The following is a 21,267-nucleotide window of genomic DNA, read 5'->3' on the forward strand; positions in this document are numbered from 1 at the left end:
GTCAATTGATCAAATTAAGCCTACATGTGCTACAAATTGAACCAGTACAAGAAGATTTGCCATTTTTAACAAAATACTAGTACATTTGACCCTTTACACACGTCCAAAAGACATTTTCGATGTATCGACAGCCCGTATAGGCATCATGCGTACGAAGCCCAACCTATAGAGATAACTCTGATTAGTGATGTTAAACTGTTGCAACGGGATCGAGATACATACCACAATAGAGCAGGGCAAGATTCTTCTCGTCTGTTGCCTGTTGAATCAATTCATTGACAGTGGCTGTGACGCTCAACGTTTTACTCAATTTCTTCGCAACTACCGTCAAGGCACGATCAGCCTCGCCTGGTTCATTCGCTGAGGATTTGTCCTCTGTGCCGGGTAGAACAGGGGGCCCGTCACCAGCCTCCTGGTTGTCCTGGATCTTCCTCATCCGCAAAGGAGATACAGTCCAGCTGTACAGCGGATCATAGCGAAGCACGTCGAGAATGGTCATGATGCTGTACGACTCTTGCCGCAGTGCCTCCAGTGTGAATTCACAACAGCGCCGGAAGACACCTTCAGTCTTGGTGATGCCGAAACCATCGACCAGGTCCCGGGTCAATCGGAACGGCACCACTTCGGGGACGGGCAGAATACGTCCTTGTTCAAACGCTACTCCCAGGTCGATGTGCACCACCTCTCCGGTTTTCTCATCCAAGAGGATGTTATGCCCGTGTCGGTCACCCAGTCCGAGTACATGGCCCAATATGGAGATAGCAGCTGTGCTTCGTGTGTACGCCAGCCGCTTGCTGAACCAGTCATCTGGATTGTTAAACTTCTCCATGAAAAAGTATTTCATCACTGGGTTGAAATGATCCGTGACCGACCGGTAGGTCCTGATGCGTTGCTCAAAGGACCCGGTCTGGACGTCGGAGATCTTTTTGCGACAGCTACTGGGTTTCATGTCTTTTGGGAAATATCGCTGGTGCGCGGGCATCAGGAAGTCGTGCAAGGGCATGGTGTTTGGAACGAACTCGATGATCCCAGAATTGGACGTTAGCGGAAGGACCTTGTAAGTTCTTATGCCCAAGTTCCGCTGTCGAGTAGGCTGGTGGTCCTTCAAGAGGCTGCTAACTTGCTCAAACACCTGTTCCATGATGGCGTCTTGGCGCAGGTCGTCATTCCCTCCTTTGTACTACATAATTCTTAGCGTGACTTTCGAAGCATAATTGTTAGGTTCAGTCTTACCAGTTGCTTGTACTGTACGCCGTCACTGGTAACGGCAGTCACAATCTTCGGTGCGCTGACTCCCGACGCAATGGTGAAATGAGAATGAAACTTGACAATAATGGGAACATGACTGTAGTCACAGTCGGCGCGAAGGTCGATTTTCATAGTCGGCGGTGGCAACTTGTAGGTAACAACATCTTGTCCAAGACGTTGGCCGGTGGAAAGGGACTGGAGTGAGACTTTGGCACCGCTTTTGAACTTGGAGTTTGGTTTGTCGACGGCAAAACGGACATAGCTGATGTTCACATTATGAACAGCGACCCATATTGGTCCTATGTCTTTATCGTTCTTTAAACGTTCCACCAACTGATTGGCAGCACGGTAACGAGAATGAGACGACTGGTCTTTGCCTCCCTTGGACTTGCTGCTGGCAAATATCTGATACATGCCATGGAAAGGATGCTCCGCACAGATTCTGAACACCAGATCAGTGAGTAACGACTGGAAATCGTCAGAGACATCAAGTAGGCGAGATGACAACTGATTCATCAAAGGTGCAAACTTCCGACTAGGCACATTTTGGAGATGCCTGGCGACAGCGGCGTTGGCGGTTTCACTGTCGGACTTGTCGAGCCAAAGGGCGCAGAATCGGAGAACGTCATTGTTGTAGGTGTCGCTTTCCCTCAAACAAAGAAGGTAGTTTTCAAGGCACTGCTGGAGGAATGCCTCACGGCTCCGGTGTAATCTTTGATACTCACGGTCGTCAAGATCAAACCATTGCTTCGCTTTGGCCCGGTATATCTTCAACGAATCTTTCTCTTTACCCTCAGCAGACTTCAGCATTTCTTCAAGGCCAAGAACTTCCTTTTCTTTGCGGTTACGTAGTTCCTCGACACGCTTGAAGTCCTCCAATCCGTCTGGGTTGAGAAGCTGTTGATCACAGAAGGTGGCAAAACCATGATAGACCCGACCAGCCTCTTCACCCTCTGATCTCCCCTTGAGCTCTTTGACTGCAGGGTATAGGTACGCTTGGAGGATCGAATCTGGTTTCTCCAACCGTGCTTCTGCGACATGGTGGCCCTGGTAAGAATGTTAGACACAGGAGTAAAGCGGACCACGACAGCACAAAATTCTCACCAGTGTTACAAGCAATTCGGAACGACTGAGAGCAATTTCTTGCTTGTGATGGTCTCCGTTGCCATTCAGATGTTGAAGCATCCGGATGGACGCAGTCATCTCACCCTGATCCCAAAGAACGTTGGCTAGGTCGAATTTCGCAACACCTTCAATGTTCATGCCCAGTTCCACACAACGATCAGCGAGTTTTGACAGACTGATTGCAGACTTCAATGATGCTTGAGAAACGCCATGGCTCCGGGTAATCTCCAGTGACTGTCGAATAACTTTCACTTCCAGGAGTTGGGAGTCTCGAGAAGCTAATCTCAAGGATGACTGCAGATAGTCATGCTTCCTTATTGATGAGAACAGCGCCTCATGCCAACTCAGAATCTCTCCCACCTCATGGTAGCTGATTTTATTAGAACACAACCAAAGTTTTATCAAGTTAACAGGGCCAAAACCAACCTTTCAGTTTTTAACCAAGTATTTCTGGCCATAATCCTCTTCCATTCTTCTTCCACTGCCTCGGATGATGACGATTGTAGAACATCACTCATCTCGGTCATTATACCCAGCGCTCTCATTGCAGATCGCATTTGAATTGCGGACCGGCTTTTATTGACAAGAGAATCAAGGGTTGTCAACAGACACTCGTCAATGGTGCCAACGACCTCTGCTAAAGATCCCGACATGTTCAAGCTTTGGAAAGCCCGGAAGACGGTTGCCGAAGACGAAGAGTCCAGAGGCGAGACAGGAATGTCCCATTTCTGAAGGCTTGTAGCTGCCTGTAGCATGCTGTCCGAGGAAACAGATGTATGTTTCGCACCACCGGAAGCAGAGAGCATGGTGTTCGCAATTCCTTGAAGATTGGTTGCATTCAAAGCTTTCAGTAACCCAAATGAGTCTGCTGTGTCCGACATTTGAATCTCACTGTCGTACTGTGCGCTCTGAAACAGAAGGTTTTTCAGACCAGAGCTTTCGTACTCCAATCTTTCCATCACGGTAGATAGGGAGGAGCTTTGTTGAATGCCATAGAATAAGTCCGGATCATCTATGTTTTTGAAAACATCATGCAGAAGCTCGTATGGAGGCTCATACTTTGCAACAGATGAACGTCGGGAACCCGAGATAACTCGGGATGCTTGAATCTCAAGAAACAGCAGAGATGTCTTGTGCAGACCGCATCGATATGCGGCCGAGGACGATTCTCCGAAGTTGATGTCCAGCCATTTGTCTCGTTCGACTATGGTAGATTCATCGGGTTTGGGCTGATTGCGCAGATATAGGATACAACTGGTCACAAGCTGCGCATGGGGTACTGTGTTTTCATCCACCTGGCACAAGACTCGTTTGAATGATTCCGAAATAGTCTGTCGGATGATCCCTCTCTCGTCATCCTCTGCCAGAAGCACACCGTGGACAATGTGTGGCATTAAACGCACGGCTAAGCTGGGGATCACGTTGAGAATCTTGCGCAGGGATCCAATAACCGGGTGGGTTAACGCGGCGTTGCACAGAAACAAGGCAATATTGCGCGCCCAATCAGTCACAGAGAGCTCTGATGCGTCAGGGGGTGTATTGGTACATCTTTCCAGCTCTGAAAGCGAGAGCGATATGGCAGGACAGTGGTAAGGGCTCCAAATAAGAGTCCTCATCAATGTCTCTCCGATGACATCTTCATATTGTTGAAACTCATTTTGCTCCGTAACGCCATTGATGATAAGCTGCAACGTATGCTCAATCAAGCCAGCTTCCGGGTGGGTTTGTCCCTGCAGCATATCGCACAGCACTTGAAGGATGCTTCCGTTGGACTGGAGGAAAACATCGGGCAATAAACAGCTTTCAGGCACTTCGAACAATGAAAGGTCCTGCTCACGAAGTAACAACTGGTTTACTTTGCCTGTGGTGGCGAAAGATCTCCCAAAGGCTCGGGCTGCCCACAATCGGTACCCAACACCCCCGTTGAAATTGTGAAGGGTATGCCAGACAGAAACAATGTGAGAGGAAGGATCTACCAGCTCATTTGAAACCTCAATGCTGCTATCTGGCACGCAGTTGAACTCTGGGCAAAGCAATGATAGAACTACATCTGCTATTGGTTTGCTTAGCAAGGCACGTTTAGAGTCTTGGTCGTTGAGCACCTCGAGAACTAGCCCCTTCTCGCTCTGGGAGTTCGATGTTTCCTCTGCCGTTGCGTATTGTTGAGCTAGGCTCACCAGCCGAGTAAATGATTCTTGAATCTCGGAATTCCAAGATGATGAACAACAGTTCCCTAGAAACTCAGACAGCCATTGGTGAAACCCTCGGGAGTTTGATAGCACTGTTCTGAACTGGCTGTCCTGGGTGGTACTTTCGGGTGATGACAAGAACAGTTTGCGCAGAGTGACTAAAATGGAGACAGCGATCCCAACTGTAAACCCAGGCCTTGTCATCATGTAAGCTTTCCCAGACTCAAGGAGATACCAAATGATTCCAAGGGCATCCTCCGAGCAATGAACATCGGCGAGGAAGGGCCGAAGAGCATGAAGGGCCATCTCAAACGGGTAGTCCTGGAGCATGACGGGACCAGCCACACAGACTAGAATTCTGATTTTCCGAATGACTGAGCATGCGTGAAGAGAGCCAAGAGCAGGGTGAATTGATTCCAAAAGCGAACGACAGACAAACAAAGCCAGCGTGGGAGTCCAAATTTGCTCAAGCTCAAATCCGGTGCGCTTACATAGAAATTCGAGTTCATCCAGTAGATATCGTGCTCTGAATGACGGCTGCTGATTTGCTGGGAGGACACTGTGCGACGAACTTTTGCTGGCTATGAGAGTTTGAATGTCAAACGCATATCGGAAACTTTCTCGCTTTGAAAATGCTCTCTCGATTTGATCGTAGTGGTCGAGTGATTTGAAGAGAATTGCAATGATCCGAGGGAAATGGTTCTCGATCTCTGCCATAAAACCGTCGGCGCCAAACAATTTTCTCAGTCGAATCTCCACGCCTTTGGGCTGGCTGCCCTGGCCTGGAGGAGTGCTGATATCTCGTGCGATGCTGTATGCTTCAGCTCGGTAGAATGATGCTCTCAAAAGGTCAAGATGGGGTTTTCCAAGGTATTCGCCAAGCTCAGATGTTTCTTGATCTTTGCCACGCATAATCATCTGGCCTACAATCTCATCCGTTGCATCATTTAGCATATCTTTCAGGCTGGGGTACCCAAAGATACTGAAAGGCATAGACATAACCGCCTGTGTTTCAGTCCAAGTGTAGAGGATTTGAGAAGAGAAAAGCCGGAAAAGTTCTCTTGCGTCTTGCAAGCCAAGATTTTGTGAGACAAACTCCATGCATTTTCCAGCATACCGCAGAGATGATGGCACTTGAGCGGGAGTCTCGAACATATGGTAGATGCTTCTGCGGAGTAATGTATGCCATTCAGAAGCAAGACGAGAGAGCACAAATAGGCGAAGTGCAATCCCTTCAATCCAGTCCGGGTCTCTAGGCAGGCTCTCCAGCACATCATTGAAAATGGCGTCATGATCTTTAAGAATGTAGCGCTGGAATAGGCTGGGAATAAAGTTTGCGGTGTTGAACTTGACTTGGATATCCCCTTCTTGGAGAATGGTAAAAAGGGAGGTGCGCGGCGAAGGGAGACCTTGGTCACTGCCATAAGATGGACGTGAAACAAGGATCATTCGGATGAGGCCAGTCAACGCAATGGAAATTTTAGGCGATAATTTCCTGCGGCTCACGAGCACGTCCATAAACCAATAGTACAAATCCATGGCTGATTCGTTCAAGTTGTCGTTTTGCTCGCTTGTCCAGGAATCAACAAAACTAGCCATCATCTGGATGCAAAGACACAGAGAAGTTTCACATCGCTCCATATTGTAGGATTGTAAACACTTCTCACCCAGGTCTTCGAGGATATTGAGTAGGTCATATCGGTTCATGTTTGAACAAGCTCGATAGACTTCGGGCAATATCTCGTGGGTAGATAGGAGATCGGATTCATCAAGGCTGACCAGATAATCAAGGAGAGATGAAATGGCCAGAGGCTCAGAGGGATTATTTTCGACAGAGGATCTCAGGAGTATAGACAAGTGAACGGTCACACGACGTTGAAACGAAGCGGCATCAAAGAGCAATGGCAGTGATTCTCGGTTCAAGGTCATGACGGACTCATCTGGGGATACTTGGCCCCTTGTGACTATTAATCGATCATCCAAATCCATCAAGTCCTTTGATAAAGGATCATCTTTCTGGCTCTGCCGAATGTCTTCTAGTATCCCACTAAGCGGAGTGAAAAGTGCGAAAAGATTCGCTCGGAGGACAGGATGGGAACTGGAGAGGCCGACAGGGCCAAGAATCGGTGGTAGAAGCTCTAGGCATGACTGGATGAAATTTTCGTCGCGCGCTGCCAAAACCGTGCATATAGAGCTCCAGAGCCGTTGCGAATTCTGTTGCAAATCTTGTGCTCTCGAGTCAATTTGATCTGGAAGACAGGATACATACATCGCAGTCACTATGCAAAAAGAACACAGTACCTGCAAAACGTCTGCAGTAATATGATGTGATCTGTCTTCAGTCATGGCCTGCCACGCTTGCGTGAACGTCTCGGATTTGACTCTCAAGAGATCTAAAACCACTGTGTCATCGGGATCTTGTCGAGCAGATGGCTGCCAGGATGTTATTGCCTTCAGCTCCCACGGATCAACATGATCCATAATGCCTCTGATATCGAACAGATAGCCCAGTAATTGTCGGTTCTCATGGAAGAAATACCATTTTTTAGCCACGAGACCAGTCAATCCTTTAACTTGAGAATGTGGGACTGTAAAGGGCCGATTTGTACAAGCCAACAACAGACTCAGCAGTTCCAAAGGCCGAGCGAACGAGGCAATTTGAGCTGTTTGGACTCGATCTGTCATCGTACCTGAAATAGTGTTGTCAGCACCAGCAATGAGGCAATGGATGGATATGAGTACTATACCGATTGTCCAAACTTCCCTCAACCAACTACAGATCTGCTTCGATGCATCCTGCGTCGCTCCTGGATTTAGTTGGTTTCTCATCCGGGCTACTAATGTCCACAGACTCAAGGAGGCATCGGATATTGCAGAGGGACCATTCAAATTGGCAGAAGATAGCATTGAGCGCACTGTTTCTGTCACAACAGAATGCTCCAATAGGTCACATTGAAGAATTGAGCTCATGAGGTGGCACGCAGCCCTGGAAGTAATGAAAGAAGAGAATGCGCGGACCGTGAGACTCAAAACCCTTGGCCAGTAGACTTTGAAAGCGGGCAATTTCGCATCTTGACTGCTCGCAATGCTGGTGGCGGACATCGAATTAGTTGAGAATATATATCATTAGAAACGGGCATACATACCTTTCCAGCGCTACCATTGTCCATGACGAGATCGCACCGTTGCCATCTAGGATGTTGAGAACAAGCCGTTGAAGGAAAGTCTCTTTTGTCTCGAGATCGATCTCGGCCTCGAGGAAAGGAATTAGCTGTAGAGCACAGATTCTTCTTGAGCCGGTTGCAGAAACCGAGTCTCTGAACACATCTTCTATCCCAGAATTCATACGCTGTCTCTTGATGGGGGCCTCGCTGGCCGAGTCTCCGACACGAAGGTGAGTGGTGACAGCTTTTGACAGCTTCAGCAATTTGGCGATAGCCCAGATGACCGTCCAATTATGTTCGGATCTGCTATTTCCAATGCACGGCCCGTAGATCTGTTGTACTTGCACCGTTTCTCTGGGATAGAATATTGACTCATCCAGCTGAAGGACATCTTTTTCAGATCGCCTGACATATTCAGAGTACAGCGTCTCGGCCAACCCTTCGATTGAGCGTGCTAACTGGTCAGATGGTTCCTTCTGGGCCATGTCCCCCAGAGCTACTATGCAAAGCATCAAGTTGACAAGTAGCTCGTCCTTCAGGCCACGGTGCTTAGTGGTGGCCCACAACTGTCGGATTACTGGGACCAGGCCGAACAGAGATGACCGGGCAAGTTCGCACTGATCGAACAGCACCTTGGAAATGACTGTATTAATGCTATTGAAGGCAAGTTGCTGCGCGTTTCCCGCCATGACCGAGGCAGACTTGACGAAGTCCACCAGCCCGCGAAGGATGTTCTCGGCTGATGCATGGATCGGAGCATTGGAGCTCGCGGTCAGAAGTTGAATACAGACTACAACTTCTCCGATGGCATTTCTATCGCCCACATACTTTTCTCTGGGGGTCGGAGCGGGTGTCGCCCTTGATGCGGTTGAAAGGCTGTCGCTGGCATCCAGAGGGTCCTCGGCGGCAGGTCGATGTCCACTTCGAATACTGAGTTGGCTCTCCTCCGTTTCTGGAGTGCTAATGCCCGCCAGACAGAATCCTATGAGTTTTTCCCATTCTGCATCGCCAAGATGCTCCGTGTGCGGGCGGTAGCCCAGGAGTGCGGATAAGCATTTGGTATAGTCCACGCTGAGAGGCTCCCACAGACTTTCCCCTGGGAGTGGAATGGTCTCCGTGATGTGATCAATGATCGCTCGGACGGATTTGGTCCGCAGGTTCGGCAGAAACACATCGACCGCTGTCCGAACTACCGACGCACATGTTGACAGCCGAGTTGCAGACGAGCTCTTTGAAGTGGCCGACCGTTGGGCACGCTTATAGGCTGATCTCTCGAGCGCGATAAACCGGAAAAGGGACTCGAAGATCTTGTGGCAGGCCTTGTCGTTCAATGTTTGTCTATAAAATGATAGCATCGCTGGTCAGTACTTGGGCACAACAATCTTGGGGCGCGTTGGAATCGATGATGCCTACAACTTGGAACTTTGTTTGTTTTGCTGCAGAATATGCTTCAAGTCTAGCATGGGTGTCAGCAGTAATCATATCATGGATTCGAGCTCGGACAGACCTGCCAATCCATCAGCGCGCTCCTTCTGCTTTTCCGAAGTGATTGCTGCAATGGCTTTGTCCAAAAAGACCTCGCCCATGGTGTGCTATCGCGTTGGGCTTCACCTCACCCATGGCGCACTCGCTTGGGCATTATCCTTTTGGGAGTTGTTGTTTATTTGACAAAGTGAGCTCCAAAAAGGGAAAGCCGATCGATCGGGGCGGTGGGTGTGTATGCCTCAGGCAGCCACCCGCCTCATCGTATCTCTGGCAGAAACGCGAAAGATCCAAACACACCGGCTTCTTCCCTTCCCTTCCTCCAACACCCCCTCGACTGCAGAGAGCTCTGCCATGGAGCTTCAAGATAACCTGGCGGGCCTTCGTGGCCTCTACCAGGATCTCTCTGCTCTCTCGAGCTCCTCTTTTCTCAACATCGAACGCCTCTGCGTCGAACTGGAAACGCATATCGAGGATTTCAGGAAGCTCCTTGAAAAGCCCGGGAAAAACAATGCCAGCCGGCAAACCGTCCTCTCCGGTGGGTATGGTCGTATTTTGAGACCAGTCCCGGCTCTTGCTTGTCCGCTTTTGACGTGAAATGAGTGGCTGACATCGAATGCGACAAATCTAGGGAAGGTCACTATTGCGGACGTGGAGTACTCGATCAACCAGGACTTCCAGCAGGGATCGTTGCAGCTGGCCGATGCCTTGAATATCGATGAATTGGAAGCAGCCATAATGTTTTTGGCCGCCCAGGAAGATTCGCAAGTGCTGGACAGGCCCCCTCTCATTACCGCCATCATGCGATTCCACGAACGCCGACACTTTCTGCTGGAATGTCTACGCCTAATCTTCAGAGAGTCGTTTGAGATGGAGCGAGAAATGACACAAGTTATTATGCAGGAGACACTGGCGCATATCTTGGAGATCAAAAACAGTCCGTTGCGAAATGCGTCGCTGTTTACACGGAAGGGCATGGACTCCATGGGGGACATTGAGAAATGGCTGTCCCTTCTGGGCGATCAGGTCCAAAAAGCCTCTGTTGTCGGCCAGGAGGAGGATCGCGATATCATGGAAGCTATCGAATATCAGCGTCACAGCCTGCAGCAACAGCACGAGTCGCTTGGAGCCATTCTTTACTATCTTTTCAAGGGTACATATACAAGTCCAGAAGATTTCCGCCTCTTGATCTCTCAGTTGAAGAAGCTGGAACGCTTTGACAGTTTACTGATCCACTACCTTCCTGTCACGATCGCATCTTTTGTCCAACATGGTTCTCCAGAGGGATCTGGCGCAAATGATGCCCGGAGTCTTCACCAAGTCGTCACCTCTTCCACGGATGGACAAGGATGGAAAATCCCACATTTTCATGCTGCAATTATCGCACTGTGGCTGTCTGTTTACAGCGGGTGGTATTTTGACATGGGGCCAACTTCCCCCCATCAAGGCGTCGACCCCGAGAAGGAAGCTGAAGAGCGAACGAGAATGTTCATGTCTTCTCTCGACGATGGCGCCCTGGACTTTATGCTCGCGATTTGTTCCGGAGTCAACAACGAAGAGTGGGCTGATCCAGCACGGAGCGAACTGGTGACTCTCCTGTTGCGAGAGAGCGTCGTGCCGTTCCCCGAGTCCGAAGCTTGCTCTCAGTATATGAAACTGCTTCTGATGGAGAACTTTGAGGTCTTCGTGGAGTCGTGCATTGCGAACATGCCTGATGCCGTTAGGTTGCTAAAGTCAGAGGAGGACACTCAGCGATTGGACCAGATTACTGCTCTTCGAGATGGCCTGACATCCAGTCTTCATCGCGGATTGGTAGAGGCACGTACCCATCTTGAGTCCCTCTTGATGATCATGTCTTTCGCCTTTGAGGGTCGGGAGGATGCTGCCCAGGAGTTTTGGGCGGATCCTGATGGCAACCTCTACGGCTTCCTCCAGTGGGCTTCGAAACGACAAACAGTTCCTCGAGTAAGTGCATTTTGCGAAATGCTGTGCGCCATCTCCGGTGGCGAAGAAAATGCCACTGCGGTGCATCGATTCTTATCAGAAGAAGACAAATTTATGTCCTCGAAATTCAAGCGATCCACGTCAATGAATTGGACGCAAATGTTTGCAGAACTCCGTCTTTATGCAACTCGGGTCACGGAGAAGCCATCGAGTACGACCACCTCGCAAGGAGTATTACGCTCCAGGAAGCCGGAGCCTGTGGAGATGAGTGAACCGGAGAGCCCAGTCATGCTGACATGCTACCTCCGCCTAATGGGACACTTGTGCAGGCAAAGCGCCACTATCCGAGACTGGATGCTGTTGAATCAAACATTCAACGTGGTTAACACGTTGCTGACATTGTGCAGCGGGCCAATCCCGACCCATCTGCGGGCAACCACCTTCGCCACTCTTTCGGCCCTCATGACTGAGAGAACATCTGGGAATGGCAACGAAATGTGGCTCCAGATCGATCAGTGGTTGTCCGGCGGGACTATGGGCGCTTCGGGTATGGGCAAGGTGCCATTGGTCTCCAATCCGCCTGTATGGCATGAGCAGCAGTCGCTCCAGAAAATTGGCGAGAGCTTTGATCAAACGAATGCGTTTGTTGTTCTTATTAATTCCCTGGTAGCACCCACTTCTGATGTGACGGGCAACCCTTTGTTTCTGCCCTTCCCGGAGTCCCTCGGTGGGACTTATCGTATGCCTGGCATTGAACCCTACGTTGATTTCATATTGGGGCACGCATTTTCTCGGAAAATTCAGGATCTCAACGATTATCAATCACGCATGTTGACTTATCATTGTCTGGATTTCGTGGTGTCGAGCCTGAGGACTTTCAACGAAGACCTTGTCACTGTCTTGAGTCAACCGTCTGTTTCTTCTGATTCCACCACAAAAACATCGTCACTCGTTACTTACGTCCGGCTACACCCATTTGCTCGGGTAATAGAATGGCTTTTTAATGAAGATGCCCTCAAGGCCTTATTTGCGACTGCAAAGCAGGATATTACCGAAGTCGCACACGCATCCTCCGACTCGGTTTTGGTTCTTACCCTGCTCCGCAGTATTGAGGTAATGAACTTGATCATGGATCTTCAGTCAACATACTTCAACATTGTGAGGTCGTTGATCAAGACCCAAGCCGGAGGTTCAAGAACAACCGTGGCAAACTCTTCTCTCGCTTCATTCGAAGACAGCGTGCTCAACAACCTGGCTTTGATACCAGCGCTGTGTCTCTACTGTGGAACCGGACACGAACAGCTCACTGTCACTTCTATGGCACTGCTGGAGAAGTTGACGAGCTCCCGAAAACTCAACAAGATGTCATCACCCGAAATCACCAAATGGCAGTCGTCAAATAAGATCGTTGAAGTCCTGGCTACTGAAGTTGATGTCGATAGCGTGTCACGTCCACTTGTATCGCAGATGGACCCCGACTCGAGAGAGTTAGACTTTGGCTCTCAATCGGCGGGTTATGTCATTCGAGAAAGCCTACTTGCTCTCTTGAACAGCTGCCTCGGGATGATAACTGATCGGCCGACGGTGGCTCACCTTCTTCTCGGGTTCGACTGCGTCGGGAACATTCTTGATGTGTCGGCGGATGGTTTATTCGCGCACCAAATGTCGCTACTGCATGCAATCATTGGGTTCTTGCAGACTTATCCCACCGATGTAGACGGGAGCATTACATCGTGGATGGTGCACCTCAAGCGCATGGCCTTCGAGGTTCTTAAGCACCTGTGGTCGTCGAAGCTTGCATCCTATTTCACACTCAGTGAAATGCGTGCCCAGGGTTTCCTGTTGAACATGTTTTCTGGTCAGCCCATCATCGGATCAAACACTCCATGGAACGGGTTTCCCGTTTTGAGCGAGGAATTTTGGCTCACCGATGCCACTTCCGCCTTGGCCGAATTCCTACTTTATCGCAGCCATTTATTTGCATATGCCGCAACCGAAATCCGTTCAGCGGCGAAACTTGGATCGCCAACTCTTCAAGGAAACATTTTGTCCACTCTGCTTGGAACCTCGGTGCTGGACAACGGCGACTCCATTTCTAATCCCTCTGTTTTCGATCTCTTTGACTTCGCCGACCTGGACGTCGGACGCGAGTTCAACTTGCCTCCACTCTCCTTCCTTGACCAAATCGCTTTTGATGTCTGTGCAAAGCAAGAGGAAGAGTCTCTGGTGCTCTACAACGTCGCTGAGATGGAGGAGTTGATTCAAATCCGGAAAGCAGACTTGTTTGCTAATGGGCCAGCGCGACCCCAGGATGAGGAGCAATTTTTGGCCGAGTCAGACAGCTTGAAGATGTTCGTTCTTGCTACAAACCAAAGCCGTCGAATCCAACACAACCGGTTTCTGGCTCTCCGGTCTTGGACAGAGCTCATCACTACCATCATCAGCTGTTCCGCGATCGATGACGGAGGCCGGCCTACCTTCATCCTACATTCCATCCAGTTGATCCTGCCCAAGCTTGAGACTGCTGTGGAGGCAGATCTGCCAGAAGCTATCGAATTGGCACGGTTGGCGGAAACACTGATCAGCCATCTTGCATCCGACGTTTCCGCACCGCACGGCTCTCGGAGCGGAGATGTTATCGATGAGAAGCTCCATCAACTCTTCCAAATCTGTGCCCGGGGTATCCTACTGGCAACCGGAAATGTGTCCCTGAGAGAAGTCCTCTACACTATCTGCGCGCAGTACGTCACACGCATCGTCTCTTCAGACTCGGCCCACGAGAACCTACGGCGGCACAGTCAGCAGGTCATCAAGACAGCCGGGCCTGGGCTTATCGAGACTATATGCGATGACGCATATACTGGGCAGGAGGCATGCCGCGCATCCGCTCTGCTGCTGCTGAATTGTCTGGCGGTCCTAGACAGCCGGACTGATTGTGCCTTGGCGGAATTGGTCGCACAGTCCAACTATCTTAGCCTCTTTCTTGATGCGATCCGGTCTCTTCCACTGGAGCTGCGTGATGCGCAGGGAAGCGGTAAGTGTTTTGCGCTCTTGGTATTTTCGCAGATTCAAGGTACTAATGGCTACGTTTTTTTTAGACACATCTGTTCTGTTGGCTTACTACGAGTCATTGTTGTCTCTACTTCAGCAGCTCTCACGCACCAAGAGTGGTGCCATCCATGTCCTGAAATCTGGTCTTTTTGAAGCGGTGCGGGATTCCCAATTATTTGCGGCCGACCCGGACATTGGTATCGGTTAGTATTCCCTGTTATCTTCTCTTTCCGAGGCCGTGCCCTTTACTGAAACCTCCAGACATCGACAACCCGGATGCCCTTCGAAAGTATTATGATCTCCTGCTCTCCGTCATTCGCGTGATCGTCTCTGCCGTGTTTTCCCGGGGGATCCACAACGAGCAGATCAAGGAGCAGACCCGTACATTCATGGCTGCGAATCGACCGTGCATGGTGGGCATCTTCAAGCGCTTCGCTCGAATCGGAGACACCAAAGCCGATCACCAAGAAACTCTCTGTGAATTGGTCAAGGCTTTTATGGTTCTTGTTACCGCCACTGATTTCCTGGATGTGAGTTTGTCTCCCCGATTTCGACCTTTCTCCTTGACTGACGAATTGCAGTTTGAGGATCAAGAGGTCCCACAGTTTGCCCGGCCGATGTTGTTCTCATGAGATTCCGGTGATTTGACGTGTACCATAGTAGCTGGAGTGTTGGCGGATGTGCTTTTTTCTACTTGTCGGAATGAATACACTATAGATGTTTTGTAGGGAGCTCTTATCTTATCGGCACCGCCAGCACAACCGTAGTCTCTCTCGCTCGGCCCAATTCCCCTCACTTTCTCACTTCCTCCTCCTTCCGTCCGAATCCGGTTCATCGCGCCCTCAGATGCTGGATTTGTTCAAGATAGGGTCGTGCACCGGGTAGATGCAGCACAACTCGATCAAGAGAGGCGAAGAGCAGCGGAGCAGTAAGCGCAACTCGATCGGCAAGAGGAAGCTCTCCGATCAAGGGGAGCAGAGGACCATCTCCCAGCTTCTGTCTCAGCACTCCTCGCCCTCTCCCCAGCAGCAGTCCACTCCCACCTCCAAGCGGTCCCGCCTGTCGCGCCCCTCCTCCTCCTCGTCATCACACGCGGACTCCCTTGTCCCACCCTCCAAGATGTATAACTTTTCCGGGTCTCCGCCCAATAACGGCACCGCGTTTGCTCGGGGTGTGCCTGCATCGGATTCGTCCACCAAATCCCAGGCATTCAGCGCTGCCACAAGCCAGAACAACGTCACTCCCCAGACCAGCACGAAGAAACTCGTGGTCAAGAACATGCGGACCGGATCCCGGCTGAACCAGGCGTCTTACTTTGACAAGGTCTGGTCGCAGCTTGATGCGGCCTTGTCGGCTATCTTTGAGGGCAAGAAGCCGGAGATCTCGTTGGAGGAGCTATATAAAGGGGCTGAGAACATGTGCCGTCAAGGCCGGGCACCTGTTCTCGCCAAGAAGCTTCAGAACAGATGCAAAGAGCATGTGACGGGAAAGCTGCGCGAGAATCTTGTCACACGAGCCGGGGGTGGCAATGATGTCGATACGTTGCGGGCAGTCTTCGAGGCGTGGTCAGCATGGCAATCGAGGCTGGTATGTGCCGGGCACTTTTACGAGAATTGTCTCTTAGCTGACCCTTCCCAACACAGATTACTGTTCGCTGGATCTTCTACTACCTCGATCAATCCTTCCTTCTACATTCCAAGGAGCATCCGGTGATACGTGACATGGGCTTGGTTCAGTTCCGTTCCTACATCTTCGCCGATCGCAGTCTCAAACCCAAGATCCTACAAGGCGCGTGCGACCTGATCGCTGCCGATCGGGGTGTGGAGACAAGCACTGTGGCTGATTCGACTTTGCTTCGAAATGCAATTGAATTGTTCCACGATCTGGATGTTTACACAAGTGGCTTTGAGCCGCTCTTTATCGCCCAATCACGGGCCTTTGTTTCCACATGGGCCCAGAGGGAAGCATCAGAGTCTCTGCCCTCTTATGTCGAGAACAGCCACCGCCTGATTGCACAGGAGGTGGAACGATGCGGGTTATTCTCTCTCAATCGAAGCACGAAGCAGGAGCTGTTCAATATATTAGACGAGACGCTGATCACCGAGCAAGAGGCGGTTCTCCTTCGCCAGGATGATATCGTCGGGTTAATGCGAGCAGGAAACAAGACCGCGTTGAAACAGCTCTACGGGCTTCTCGACCGGCGGGGTCAGGGTACCAAATTGAAGCCTGCTTTCAGCCGCTACATTGTCGACGAAGGCTCTAACATTGTGTTTGACGAAGAGAAAGAAGCTGATATGGTGGTCCGTCTACTTCAATTCAAAGAGCAGCTTGACAATATTTGGAAGGATGCATTCAACAGGAACGAGAATCTAGGTCACGTTTTACGTGAAGCATTTGGCAACTTCATGAATTTGAGCAAGAAGACAGCATCCACTGCCGGCACCGATAACGCCAAGACAGGCGAGATGATCGCCAAATACGTGGACAGATTGTTAAAGGGAGGTTGGAAAGTGCCGCCGGGACGAAAACCGGACGACGTGGCGCTGGCCGACGAGGATGCTGAAATCAATCGACAGCTCGATCAGGTGCTCGATCTTTTCCGTTTCGTGCAGGGAAAGGCTGTCTTTGAAGCATTCTACAAAAATGACCTCGCTCGGCGCTTACTGATGGGCCGCAGTGCCAGCGATGATGCGGAGAGAAGCATGTTGACTCGACTGAGAACAGGTTCGTCTATCTCCTTTCCTTGTTGTTCGGTGCTTTCTAATCTCTTTACTAGAATGTGGATCGAACTTCACTCAAAACCTCGAGTCGATGTTCAAGGATATGGGGGTGGCACACGACGAAATGAAAGCCTACAATTCGATGTACCGAGAGAAACGAGGCGCCCGTCCCCCGATAGATCTGCATGTCAACGTGATCTCAGCTTCGTCGTGGCCGAGCTATCCTGATGTTCCAGTGCACATACCGCCGATCATCTCTGATGCCATTGGCAGCTTTGAGAATTTCTATCAGAGTAAACACACCGGCCGAAAATTGCACTGGAAACACCAGCTGGCGCACTGTCAAATCATCGCACGATTCCCCAAGGGCCCCAGGGAGCTGGTTGTCAGCTCGTTCCAGGCCATCGTGTTGCTTTTATTCAATGATATCCCCGATGGCGAGACCCTGCGATACCCACAGATCCAGCAAGCGACTGGACTTTGTAAGTCCCTTCTGAACGAATGGGGTGTGTGACCTGGACCCGAAAACTGACCTAATTTGCAGCCGATGCGGAATTGACGCGAACTCTGCAGTCTCTCGCGTGCGCCAAGTACCGGGTTCTCACCAAACATCCTAAAGGTAGAGAGGTCGCGTCAACAGACGGATTTTCCTACAACGCCGGCTTCACCGATGTAAAGTATCGCATCAAGATCAATCAGATCCAGCTTAAAGAGACCAAAGAAGAGAACAAGACAACACACGAGCGTGTGGCAGCCGATCGACACTATGAGACTCAGGCGGCAGTCGTGCGCATCATGAAGAGCCGCAAGACCATCAAGCACTCCGAGCTGATTGCGGAGGTGATTGAGGCGACCCGCAGTCGCGGGACTTTGCAGCCCGCCGAGATTAAGGCCAACATTGAGAGGTATGTGACTCTTCTTTCTCTTCTTTCTCTCTAAGCTCTACTGCATGGGGCGTCCCGCTAACCTCCTGACAGGTTGATTGAGAAGGACTACATGGAGCGCACGGAAAACAACCAGTACAATTATTTGGCTTAGAATGGCGCGCGAGATGCATGAACGGGGTGGATACAATGTTGGGGTTCGCCTCCGCATTCTCTTGAACATTGTGAAGTAGAGAAGCTTTTTCTAGCAATTCGAGTTGTGCTGTTGGTCACGATACCCCTATAGTTATCGTCTAAAAGATCTCCGCAAGTAACTAATCCAAACGTCGCCTTGTCAGAACTATGGGAAATCCATGGCTTGGCATCCCAACTTTCCCAGAAATATTGCCGGGGTCCCGTGTGGGGTAGTTACGAACTAGCAGGGGTGGGCTACAACCTCGGCTCCAAGCAACAATTGTTCGGTATTCCCGGCCCATTCACCGAATTTACCGTCTCCAGCTGCATAATGGTCGCGGATCGAGCACCCCGAAATGGGCGAGTGCCGCGCAACCGCTCAAGGCTCGTATGTCATCGTTGTCACGCTCGCAAAGTCAAGTGCGACTTGATCTTGCGACTCCAGACGGGGGGCACTTGCACGAATTGTGAAAAACGCGCCGAGTCCTGTCAACGGAGGGAACATAAAAAGACACAGAGCGAATACATCCCTCCATCCCGATCCCCTATACAATCCGATCTATCGCCACAGTGTAGTCTCGGTACGACATCGCCAGGCCTTTCGTTCATTGGTGAGACAGCCAGGCCTGGGGCCGCTAGGCGCAGTCTGCACACCGATCTGTCGGCAGATCTAACATCTGCTGCATCAGACAACCTGGGATATGTTGGAGAATTCTCGGTTTTGTCAAATCATGGACCGCTGCCTTCCGAGGCCTCGATCGTTGTCGGGTCTTTTGCCAGGTCAATCGAGGAACAGACGCTGGTTGCCACAAGAGCAGACCAGTTACCAGCTCAATCAAAGATCGTCGCCCTCACTGGGACCTATTTCAAATATCTTTACCACAGGATTCCAGTTGTGAATCATCAGGACGTCGTCCCTACATGTCCGTCCACCCTTCTTCTGCAATCTCTGTGCCTGGCGGGATCCATTCTCCGTCATCCAAAGTCAACAAAGAGCCTTGTGGAGAGCGAACAATTCTACTCGAGAGCAAAAGCACTTTTCTACACAAACCATGAACACGACCCGATCGCCATACTCAAGTCGTTATGTCTACTTACGTTGTGGAATGTCACTCCTCCTGCCGTGGTAACGATTGACAACGGCTGGAATTGGCTGGGTCTTGCCATCCGTTTCGCCGTTCAAATTGGACTTCATCGGGAATCAACGTACTCGCAAAGGTCGGCCCCTGGCTGTGCTCGCAGAATAGCGTGGTTTCTCTATGCGCAAGACAAATTGCATTCGGCGTGCTTTGGTCGACCCCTAATGATCAGGTCGCAAGACTTTGACCTACACCCACCGCGTGTCACAGATTTCGAAGACCCTGAGAATGGCCAAGCTCGTTTGTTCGTTCTCTATGCAAAGTTGACTACCATTTTGGAGAAAATGTTGCCCCTTCAGCATCGGGGCGTCTCGACCGGTTCAGATGAGGCTCTATCTGTTCTCTCAGACTTAAAGAATTGGGTTGCAAGTATCCCACCGGATATTCGACTGTTTGATGACCAAGGCAACAGGGTCTACGAACGTGGTTTCTACGAGATCCTTGCTTGGTACTTTACTTGCATTATCACATTTTTCCATGTTCACGGCCGACTTTTCCATCCTTCAGCCACGTCCACAATAACCTTGGTGGCGTCTTCGTGCGTCATCCGCCTCTATCAAGAGATGGACTACCGAGACGATATTAACTACCTCATGTCAATTAATAATTGGTCCATGATGGTAGCTTCACTTCCACAGCTCAGCAGCCTCCGCAACGACGGTCTCGGCATTACTCCCGGAGAGAAAGATGGGTGTCCCGACCCACTATCATTGGAGGAACTAGATATCCTTCTGGATATCATCGCTCAAAGAATATTGAAGTTCCCTGGTGCAAAGGCTATAGTCGAAAGAATTTTGCGCTGCAAAACCGAGGCATTATCACATGGCGGCTCATTAAATTCATTGCCGGGGCTTGAAGACACAAGCAGAGCTTCGTGGGACCCAACTTGGAGAACATGTGCTACTGTGTCGAGAGTATACGATTTGTTTCCCTTCAATAAGGAATTGAGTCCGAGGATGGAGCTGCTGTCCACGATGGAAACGGAAGACTTCGCAAACGGGCTTTTTGGAAGTTTCACGGACTGGTCAATAGAGAATCTTTTGAATCTAGATAGCTTGAACTCATTTGTCTGATAGGGCATAACACGCATGAATGCATTAATGAATTGAGACAAAGTCAATGTATCATATATTAATTAATATGGATTTGCCTCACGCCTCTAAATCTCTGCTCAACCTCTACTTCCTCGAAGAGTACAGCGCTAAGCTCGCTTACACCCAAATTTCAAGCCGTGCATTTGGGTTGAAATATAAAATGGCATTCAATTCAAGGGAAAGCACAGGTAATAATCTCCTCATAGCAATGACTTTTGCGATTCCGTAATTGCTTTGATATACTCGAGCCTCGGATACTCGTAAGATTTGGGCATCATCTCCTCCGTGGCACCATAAAATCTCAATGTGATTGACATTTTCCCACCCCCTGCTGGAGACGGCAGCCAGTTATTTCTCCATTTGGCTGGTGGTGGAATGTCTGCAGGCTGCAATAGAATGAAAAACTCTCCATCCTTGGTGTTGTCGTTGAGTGGAGTGCCATCGGGGAAGATCACGTTGTCTCGATCTCCGAGAACGTACCTATTCATGTCATTCTTGACGAGATACTGGTCTGCATCATATGCGGTCAGACTCCAGAACCCGGTCTTGAGGAGAACAGGTCGCCGAGAGAAGCGTAGTAGAACAGCTTCGTTATGTTTAAACCTGAGAGCCTTTAGTCGAGATGGGTAGATTGCCTGATCGCTCGTGACGCCCAGGTAACCGAACTTGGCTATGTAATATCTTGCAGCATAATTGGATCCAAAATTTCCCATACATTCGGGGTATGCAGAGATCCATCTATTACCAAAGTCCATAGTGCCACCACGAGCCTGCCGGCCAGCTCGAGCTTGAGTGTCTGCAAACTTGGAGACTTGTGAAATATCAACTCCCTCATGGCAAGTAAAAACACCATCTTTCATTCCGCTTTGCGCAAGAATGACAGAAATCCACTTTCTGTCCTCCAAGACAGGGGAAGGGTTGAAATGAGCCAGTGATGCAGTCAAGTTCAAGACGGCTTGTTCAGCAGAAACGTTCTTTGATGCTTGATGCTCAGGGGCTGTAAAAGTGAAGAGCTGCAACTGAGGAGCTGAACGCCCAGCAAGCCGTGGAATA

General features: G+C 50.1%; 2 protein-coding genes across 2 annotated transcripts; one reads left to right on the top strand and one right to left on the bottom strand.

The window, feature by feature from the left end:
• Positions 1 to 143: 143 nt before the first annotated feature.
• On the bottom strand, positions 144 to 9,312 carry PFLUO_LOCUS4992 (Serine/threonine-protein kinase tel1; the record flags this gene model as incomplete). Its single annotated transcript, XM_073782397.1, has 9 exons — positions 144 to 163; positions 223 to 1,180; positions 1,234 to 2,295; positions 2,353 to 2,743; positions 2,800 to 7,252; positions 7,310 to 7,650; positions 7,709 to 9,064; positions 9,140 to 9,182; positions 9,234 to 9,312. 9 exons carry the CDS (start codon positions 9,310 to 9,312, stop codon positions 144 to 146), a joined length of 8,703 nt encoding a protein of 2,900 aa, XP_073639057.1.
• Positions 9,313 to 9,562: 250 nt separating this feature from the next.
• On the top strand, positions 9,563 to 17,961 carry PFLUO_LOCUS4993 (uncharacterized protein; the record flags this gene model as incomplete). Its single annotated transcript, XM_073782398.1, has 9 exons — positions 9,563 to 9,746; positions 9,840 to 14,186; positions 14,251 to 14,406; positions 14,465 to 14,733; positions 15,089 to 15,790; positions 15,847 to 16,927; positions 16,980 to 17,405; positions 17,468 to 17,828; positions 17,901 to 17,961. The coding sequence occupies 9 exons, from the start codon at positions 9,563 to 9,565 to the stop codon at positions 17,959 to 17,961; spliced, it is 7,587 nt and encodes a 2,528-aa protein (XP_073639058.1).
• Between the last annotated feature and the right edge of the window lie 3,306 nt (positions 17,962 to 21,267).

The sequence above is a fragment of the Penicillium psychrofluorescens genome (genome assembly GCF_964197705.1).
Source record: "Penicillium psychrofluorescens genome assembly, chromosome: 3".
NCBI lineage: Eukaryota > Fungi > Ascomycota > Eurotiomycetes > Eurotiales > Aspergillaceae > Penicillium > Penicillium psychrofluorescens.